At 27.9% G+C, this 10179-nt stretch overlaps 1 protein-coding gene across 2 annotated transcripts; it reads left to right on the top strand.

The window, feature by feature from the left end:
- Positions 1-2077: 2077 nt before the first annotated feature.
- Positions 2078-8690, top strand: LOC111312232 (2-oxoisovalerate dehydrogenase subunit alpha 1, mitochondrial-like). Of its 2 annotated transcripts, none has more exons than XM_022912310.2 (9): positions 2078-2538; positions 6403-6540; positions 6641-6823; positions 7161-7318; positions 7427-7526; positions 7630-7741; positions 7830-7969; positions 8082-8267; positions 8372-8690. In XM_022912310.2, exons 1-9 carry the CDS (start codon positions 2254-2256, stop codon positions 8537-8539), a joined length of 1470 nt encoding a protein of 489 aa, XP_022768045.1. In that variant the 5' UTR covers positions 2078-2253; the 3' UTR covers positions 8540-8690. The 2 variants fall into 2 exon arrangements, with proteins under 2 accessions (XP_022768045.1, XP_089620369.1); XM_089764243.1 differs by having other exon boundaries at positions 8358-8690.
- The last annotated feature ends 1489 nt before the right edge of the window (positions 8691-10179 follow it).

Here is a 10179-nt window from a genome sequence, read left to right as displayed (position 1 = left end):
AAAAAATACAAAATATAAAAAAATTATTAAATATAAATGGATAAAAAAAGTACATAAAATAAAAAAGAAGAAAGAACTAATAAAAAAAAGAAATATAGACGATTTGACATCAATTGGGTCGAATACAAAAAATTACAAAATATAAAAGATAATTTATTGAATATAAAAATAGAAAGAAAAAGTAAATAAAATATAAAAAATAAGAAAAGAAAACCAAAAAAGAGAAAAGAAAAGAAAAGAAAATAGAATAGTTATGGTAAATCTCGGTGAAAGTCAAAGTTATCAAAATTAATAGTATGGACAAAAAAATTATAACTTTTGTTATTGAAATATAATATTATTATTTTTTGTTACACTTGCAATTATATATTGTTAAGTTACTTAATTTTTTTTTCCATCTAATGAAAATAATAATATTGTGTTTTTTTAACTTTTATAGTTATCTATTACCAAATTACTTAATTATTATTATATTATATATAATAGAAAGTAGTCATATTAGATTTTGTTTTTGTTTACATAGATATATATTTATTATTAAATTACTTAATTTATTATTATATAATAGAAAGTAATAATAATATATTTTTATTATTTTTATATATTTTATTTATTTGTTGTCAAATTACTTAATTTGTTATTATCTATATTACCCTATATATATATAACATACTATTAAAATTAAGAATGCTAAATGATTTTGGTGATAACAGCTCTTAGGTAAACATTCTCTTCTCTTTTATAAATCTTTTTCCCTGTTTTTGTATTTATAAATATTTTGAATTTTATTTTTGTTATGTTCAATTGATAAAACAAACCATTCGAACTTTGATCTCTTCTAAAACTTTAATAATTTACATGTGTAGATGAAAGATGCTTAAATTTTTCTTTACAATAATTTTCTAACCTATATTGCAAAAAGAGTAAAAATGAAGATAATTATACAAAATTAGTTTAAGGTTATAGTAAAATTAAATTATTTTATAAAATAATTCATTCAAATTTCAAAATATATTATTTTTATTTTTTTCATTGTTCTAAATCTCCAACTAATATTAAGTTAATAATATGACTTGAAGTAATTTAATTAATTTATTTTCACTCTATTTATATCATTATAAGTCATTAGAAAAGGCAGTGCAAATAAATTTTTTTACACTATTAAATTTATAACAACATCAATTGTGTAAACCACTATTTTTGACGCACTAATCCAATCCATCTATTATCATATTTGATGCATTAATCTGAATTAAACAATCCAAAACGTAGGGAGAACAAAATACCGGTATACCTTGAAAGCTCATATAGATCTATAAACGTGTAAGTAGAATGCTAAAATGATTATTCAAAAAAACAAAATCCTTATTCGTTTTAAGATAAAAAATTACCCTCATAATTAATAATGTGTGTTGCATCGAATATAAAAATATTAATAGGTACCTTTATAATGCGTGTTAATTAAAAGCAATATAATTATTGATCTAATGTTTTAAATATGAGATTTTATTTCGTAAATTATAATTTTTAGATTCGTAACATATCATTTGTTAAAATTATGATAATTTTATTTTATTTATTGTGCTCAATTTTAATTTTTTTAGAGTATTTAGTACCTTTGATTCAAAGAGTTGTATTGAATTTTTTATATAAGAAATCTTATCTTATAAAAAGAAAAGAAAAATTAAATCCTCCATAAATAATAAATTATCCAAGGATGTGCAAAGCTGGTTCGCTAGAAAGGAAGAGCAAGGGCCACATGGTTCACATGCATAGAAATTTGGCGGGCGAAAAAAATTAAAAAATAAAACACATTATTGGTTTTGGGGGATATTTTAGATAAATTTACATAATTATAGTACAATATTAAATGTTATAAACTTTGTGCTACGTTATTATATATTAATGACCTACTTATTGGGACAAACAAAGTAATGAATCTGCCTTAAGATAGGAACAACAGATGACCTGTCACGTCAACCAAATTGGGCTACTCCTGCTTGCCTGACTGCCTGCCTGCCTGCCTGCTGACGTGTCAAACAGAAATAAAAGATATCTCTGCCAGCTACTTTCTTCTGCCACTTTCTTTCGAATCAATATCTCATTTCTTTTGTTCTTTAATATTTGATCATATTCCTTTTTGTTTTTTTTCCTTCTTCTTCTTCCCCTTTACATTATATCATCTAGCTGTCTATAGCTAAATTAAAGAAAAAAAACACACACAAACACACAAACCCCATTATTCCTATTTCCATGGCCATTTTGTGGAGAAGATCAAGAAACATCGCCAACCGTATAAGGAAATGTATGAACAAAGGTTTCATGGGGTGCGCTGTCGTTAACCAAAGTTGTTGGAGCTCGACGTTTCAAAGTTCGTCTTTGAGCAACCTGCGGCCGGTTCCTTATCAAAACTCCAGATATTTGCGTTCATTGCCGTGGAGCAGGGCTGCCCTTTTCTCTGTTCTACGTTCCAAGTCCACCGTAGCTGAAAAGCAACTTGATTCGTTTTTCTCTAGCGATAGTGATGATGATCATCGGGTAAGTACTCTTGGCCTGCCTTTTATGCATGCATATTACCACCCTCAATGGAGGTTTTTGGGTTTAAATTTTTAATTCCCAAAATTTAATTATATATGCAAACAAATTATCTAAACCCTGCTAATGACTTAATTGGTTATTATTAATTGTCAGTGGCTTTGATAAATGTTGAAAATTTAAAAATTTTTTTTCACATATGATCCTATTGAGTTACGAATGAAAAGTAATTTTTTCTCATCTCATAATTAATTTTATCTCGTCTATATTCAAAATAATAAGTTTTTACTTCTTGATTCGTTCGTTTTTTCTTTTAAAAATGTGTGAATCATGAGCCGCTAAACAAAGGTCATTTTTTTTGTCAGAATTGGATACACCAATTCGACTAATGAATTGATAGTCTTATAACCTTTCGCCGAAAACAAAATAATAAATATAGTCCATATCTTTTTATATAATTAAAGTTATAATATTAATCATTAAAATTAAATATTAAATATTTTATTAAGAGATCGATTATTGATTATAGCTCATAATATCAATGTAATCAAAATCCATAATTATGATCTTAATCCTAAAAAATTCCGGTATGAGGGGTAACACTTTTTATAAGTACATTGTAAAAAAAAAAAAAAAAGCCTTTTTCATAGATCACAAGGTTCCTTATCCTGTAGATGTGGGCTTGTTTTAGTAATATATATGAAGCGGTGACTTTGACTAAGATGCAAGCAAATAATCTGTTGATGTTTGATTGGGCTGCCTGACTTATGCAATGATCGTTTGTCAGTGCGCGTTTACTGCTTTAAAATTGAGATTTTTTTTTTTTAGTTTGTTTTGTATTTAATACTAATTTCGTTTAATTAAAAAAAACCACCCAAATAAGAGGCCAATCCTAAAATGACATGACAAATCGAGGAGAATCCTTTCCGTAGGGCATTCGAATTTGATCACCCAAACTAGATAGTGAAGCAGGTCTTTTAGTTACAAGTTGTTCCCATTCAAGCATTATCAACACTTAACGTACTCTAATAAACTTCCCATTTTGTTTGGTACAATGGCCAGGCCTTCTTCAGGGAGGAAGGTAGCTCAATTGGAGTACGCAATTAGGCTTGCATTAATACGTGGTCGAGTCATCTTGTTATCCCTTTCACAGTTTTTAGTCAAATTGGTACATATATCGGACAATCAAAATTTTAAATTATACAAATAAATTTACATAGTTAGCTAGTATATTATATTAATTTATTTATTCTTTAATTATAGTCAAATTTTATGAGTTGTTTGTAAAATTTAAAATTTTTATCATAATTATATTAGTATGAGATTATTTTTCAAAAATTATCTCATCATAATTAATAAAATTTAAAAATTTTACCAACTGAATTAAAAGATTATCACATATCCTATTTAAAAATTAGATGATATGGCTTTAGTCACTTCATAAAACAAAGTGTTTGCCAAAAAAAAAAAAAATCTTTCGAATGACACGCATGCATGGAGACGGAAAGTATTAATGCAGTAGCCATTATCTTACAATAGGGGTGAGTATGGTCCAGCGGACAGTAGTGAAGCTAGAATCATGGATCATTCATTGGTCATTAAATTTTTGGATCGTTTCATAAGCTTTTTGGACCACGGACCATTCTAATAATGCCAATCTTTACAAATGTGAACCTCAAACCATCCATCAAATATCATAGCCGCTCCAAAATTAATTAAAATCCAATCAGTGCATCGTGATTCACGAATAACCTGACCGTTGCTCGGCCCTACCTCACAAAACATGTTCCCACGTACGACTCTGATTCTAACTGTGCAATGGACAACGCCAAGCAAAACAAGAAAAATAAATGTTTTTGGAAAAGCATGAGCAAAAGGGATTGTCCTGTGAAAGGGAAAAGGAAGGAAATGGGCAATAGATGTTTCACACCTGGACTCTTTTCTTCATCAAATAAAGTGTGTCGGCTTCACTTGTCTTTGGTTCAATCATCAATGCCTACTTCCAAACTACTTTCTTTTCCATGTCCCTTTCTCCTAGCCCACTTCATAATGCTTATCTATTTCGCAATTCTTATCTAGACACTGCACTCATAATTATTTTTACATTTAAAGACATGGGTGTAAAATATTCTTTGAGAAACAAATATCTTTTTGGGTATGAAATTATAACATACTAGAATTAGTCCTACCACATTGGCCAGACTAATTATTTAATATAAGAATTTTAAAATTTTAAATTAAAAATATATTATTTTATATATTATTATTACATTTTTTGTTATTTTTTATGTTTATGTTTAAGTTATGAGTGCTGTATATTTTATTAATTATATGATTAAAATATATGATTAATTTTTTTTATAGATTATAAATTTTGTTATAAAAATATTTAAAACTAAATAAAAAAAGAAATGTAACTTTGTTTTTATTTTTATGTCTTTTTATATTTATATTTTCATTATTAATATTTTCATTATTTTATTTTATTGTGAATATTAAAAGGTAAAAGCTCAAAACACGCCAAATCACAATCTAACATCATACAAATATCCATAATTTTTTTTTAAATCCTATTAAAATTCAATTCACCTTGTCTCAATTCAATTAAAAACTAACACATATGACTTGTCAAATATAATAACTTACTAAACATTTTTATCAAATATTAACTATTTGAAAAATAAAACTTGCCTTGCAATTTAAAAGTTATCTCCACTTGAAGATAACTTTTATTATATGTTATTAATTAATTCACACGTGGAGAAAATATTATTATTTTTATAATGTTCATCCGTAGATGATATTAATTAATTTTATATTATTCTAACATTATTTTATCTAAATAGTTTCTTTATTCATAATTAAATTTCATTATTTAAAATATTAAAAAGTTTTTAGGTTTTCTTTAATATTTGATAGAATTTTGAAAATTTTTCACTTTTAAGTGTATTCAAAAAATTTATTTATTTCTTTGAAGAGATTTTATCATCGAATTAATTTAAAATTTTATGAAAAATTTTTATTTTTATTTTTACTGACTTTTATTTTTTATTAAAATGTAAATAAAATGTTTTTTATTGGAATACTTTTGGTAAAATTTTAAGAAAATATCTTATCTAGAAATTGCAAACACCACTTACAATTTTCTTATAATTTCATTATTGCAAATATTTTCATTTATTTCTATTTTAAAAAATTTACATGATACAAATAAATAAATATAATTAAAAAATTTATAAATTTATTTATATAACGCATATTTTTAATTTTTTTATGTTGTTGAATAATTAAAACATGATCCTAATCTCAAACTTTAAATATGTATATAAATAAAAAATAAACAAATCAATAAATAAATAAAGAAAAAATAAAACTACAAAAAATAAAATAAAAATAAAAATAGCAAAATAAAAACAAAGAAAAAAATTAATAGTTACGCGTTCAAAACATATATATATATATATATATATATATTTATATAATTCTTTCTCCAAATCAACCCCAGCCAATTTTATTTCATGCTTCAATTAACATACTAATCATATTTATGTCCCAAATTAAGTATCATTGAAATTGAGGGATCATAAATTCGGTGATAACTTTAATATGAGTTATAGATAGATCATAGATAAAAGTCATGAAACTCTCCTCAATTTCAAGAAGACTTACAAAAATGAAGATAACCTGTAGGTGTAATATGGTAGTATTTCTACAGGACTAGTATTAAATGATTGAGAAGGGACTTCAGCTTACCTGCAGTTAAATTTGTAAATGAAAATTGCCATAAGATTTCTTTAATTAATTAATAGTATAGATCCAGATCAAGTGAAACTTCTAATTGTAAAACTCAATCTCTTGTAATTGCAGTCACTGGATTTTCCGGGAGGAAAAGTTACATATACTTCCGAAATGAATTTCATCACAGAATCTTCACGAATGAGAGTACCTTGTTATCGAGTTTTGGACGATAATGGAGAGCTGATAATGGGCGGTGATTTTCAACAGGTTTTCTTTTGTTTTCTTTAAATTTTTACAATGCTAACTTAATTTAATATCATTGAAGCTCCAAATATCAAGAAAATTAAAAGGAAAAAAAATGAAACAGGTAGGCAAGGATGTTGCAGTAAAAATGTACAGTGACATGGTAACATTGCAAATAATGGACAACATATTTTATGAAGCACAAAGACAAGGAAGAATATCCTTCTACTTGACCTCAACGGGTGAAGAAGCAATTAGCATAGCATCTGCAGCAGCTCTTACTGAACAAGACATTATATTGCCTCAGGTGAAGCACTACATACATTAATTTTTCAAGTTTGAAGATATCTAGATGCCTTTTTCTTTTTACAAATAAAGCTGCAATCCAAGGGTAGAGAAAGGGGTTGCAGTCGTGAGATTTCAACCTACGACTTACGGGATGAGAGCAAGGGAAACAGAGAGAATGTTCCTGTTATCAGTTTGAGCCTTGCAATTTTAAGGGCTACACAATTTTATGGGTCACATTATATAGGCGTATTCGGAGTACCATGACTAAAAGATAGGAAGAAAAAGAACTGCTTAAACAATAATTGATTTGATTATATGATTGAAACTGAAGCACTGTTCAACTAATGTAATGCCAGTACCGAGAACCGGGGGTTCTGTTATGGCGTGGTTTCACATTGCAAGAATTCGCCAACCAGTGCTTTGGAAACAATGCCGACTATGGGAAAGGCCGGCAGATGCCAATTCATTATGGGTCTAAAAAGCACAATTTCATCACCATCTCATCCCCTATTGCGTAAGACTTATAGTCCTCAGGTTAAACTGCTACTGCTATCTATTTCTACTGTATAGATTTCTCCCCATGTATAGCTAACTTTGCAAAAGTCATTGCCTTAATTTCTAGGACACAACTTCCTCAAGCTGCAGGCATAGCTTATTCTCTTAAGATGGATAACAAAAAAGCATGTGTAGTCTCATACATTGGAGATGGTGGCACAAGCGAAGTAAGTACAAAAATAATCTCAATACAATACTAGTCACTACTTTCTCTAGGAAATGAAACTTTATTTGCTTAATTGATCATGGTTTTCCATTTTATTTCTGCAGGGAGATTTTCATGCCGGTTTAAACTTTGCAGCAGTTATGGAAGCCCCTGTCATTTTTTTCTGTCGCAATAATGGCTGGGCAATCAGTACAAATATATCAGAACAGTTTCGAAGTACATTAGCTTTCATCATTCTTTTCTAGAAGGGCGCTCCTCTGCTGTTTCCGATTGAAACTTATTTAGAATTCATTATCTTCTCCAGGTGATGGCATCGTGGTAAAGGGTCGAGCGTATGGAATAAGAAGCATCAGGGTGGATGGAAATGATGCCCTTGCTATTTACAGTGCAGTTTCTGCAGCTCGCGAAATGGCTATAAATGAACAGAGAGCAATCCTTATTGAGGTGAGGTCTCTCATCAGCCAAATGGCAAAACCTTGGCGCGGAAATCTTTTCCAATGCAATGGAATTTGTGGAAGTAATTTATTCTGTGTTTAAACTTTTATGTTATTTTCAGGCCCTTACATACAGAGTAGGACACCATTCCACATCTGATGATTCCACCAAGTATCGAGAGCTTGATGAAATTGACTACTGGAAAATGGCTCGAAACCCTGTAAACAGATTTAGAAAATGGGTTCAAAATAATGGTTGGTGGAGTGAACAACAAGAAACTGAAGTTCGAAACAGTATCAGGAAACAGGTGATAATTGCCAAGGACGAGTTTCCTTCCCACAATCAGTTTTGGTTGCCAGATTTTGCATTATTGTTAATTTTTCTAATACATATATAGGAACTTTCCTGCAGTTATTGCAAGCAATTCAGGTGGCGGAAAAAACAGAGAAGCCGCCGCTAACAGAGTTGTTCTCTGATGTCTATGATCATCCAACATCTAACCTTCAGGAACAAGAGAAACAACTCAGAGAAACTATCAGCAGACATCCAAAAGACTACCCTTCTGATGTTTCTGTCTAGATTTTCTTCACCTTACCAAATTGGAGTATTAAAGGTTGTTTTCTCGATGAATGAGCGATGCAGCTGTAAGGTAGTAGTTGTTTCATACAATCCTTTCTCCGCATGTAAGTTTCATGATGATGTCAATAAAGCATTTCCCGGGTTTAATGTATGTGCGTTTGGCATTGATTTGAGCAAGAATCCTGGAGACTTTTCATCTTAAATAGGTTTATCAGAGAACTTTATAATGGTTGGTAACAGAAGCAATTTATAATGACCGAGAAAAAATTGCATTAATAGACAAAAGAAGGCAAGCTACCCATGCGTGCAATTGTGTCCATCAATGAAACTTTTCTATCAAACTTCTCTTTATAATTGTATGAGCATTTCACACTTTCACTGCCTCTTATTGTCTAGTCTATAAGATAAATTTTGCTCAATTTTACTCGTCCTTTCCACGGTACTGATCATTTAAGTTACCACATGGCTGTCTCATGCTTTTTTTTTTTTTTTTTAAAAGTTTAGCATAAATATTTGAGAAAAAAGAGAGGGATTCTTGTTTTTTGATTTAATCAAAGAAAGAATGAGAAAGGGGTGGATAAAAGGTTTAGGTGATAAATATATACTAACAATTAAAATTATTCCCATAACTTTTCAAATACTGAATTTGGGATGGCTATTAAAAGAACAAATGTAGTAAATGATTGTAATTTTATAATTTTAAATTTATTAAATTTTAGGAAGCATTGCATTTTTTATGTTTGAAATGTAGTTGATCAATTAAAATAATGACAAAATAATATAAATATTTTCACGTAATGATGTTTATAATGTGGGAAGCGTAATAATTGATATAATTTAAAAATTAATATTTATAATACTTAAAAATATAGTTTTTGCTAACAAAGCTCACGCTTATTAATTTGAAAACGTGTTGATAATTTATCAAAAATCACTTTTTTTTTTTTAAATTTCAAAACATGGTTGTTAAAGAATAAAAAATTTAGATTTAAAAATTATTTAGACTACATTTTCTATGTTGAAAACGTAGTCTTTGAACAATGATTTTTTTTTTTTATCAATGATGTTTATAATAAGGGAAATGTAGTATTAATTTAATTTTTTAAAAAAATATTTATGATATTTAAAATTGTAATTTTTGTTAACAAAGCTACGTTTATTGGTTTGAAAATGTGATTAATAATCTATCAAAGTTTTTTTTTTTCAAAACATAATTGATAATGAATAAAAAAGTTATGTAGACTACGTTTTCTATGTTAGAGACATAGTCTTTGAATGGTAATTTTTTCATTTCAATGACGTTTATAATATGGGAAATGTCGTAATTGATATAATTAAAAAAATATATTTATTATGATGCTTAAAAATGTAGTTTTTGCTAACAAAAATCACATTTATTATTTGAAAAACATAGTTGATAATCTTTTTAAAACGTGGTCGATAATAAATAAAAAAATTAGATTGAAAATTATTTCGACTACATTTTTTGTGTAAAAAATGTAGTCCACAAAGATCACATTTTTTATACAAGAAACATAGTCTTTGATATAAAAAAAATTTTGCGTTTTGATAGCATAAGATTGCTAAATTTGACTTTCTATTGACTTTGCTTGATTTAGCCATATGTCAAAACTTTTGCT

The sequence above is a fragment of the Durio zibethinus genome, chromosome 1 (genome assembly GCF_047325235.1).
Source record: "Durio zibethinus cultivar Kanyao isolate XHJ-2024 chromosome 1, ASM4732523v1, whole genome shotgun sequence".
Lineage (NCBI taxonomy): Eukaryota > Viridiplantae > Streptophyta > Magnoliopsida > Malvales > Malvaceae > Durio > Durio zibethinus.
Note: the sequence above shows the minus strand (reverse complement) of the source record. Positions and strands in the feature narration are given on the sequence as shown.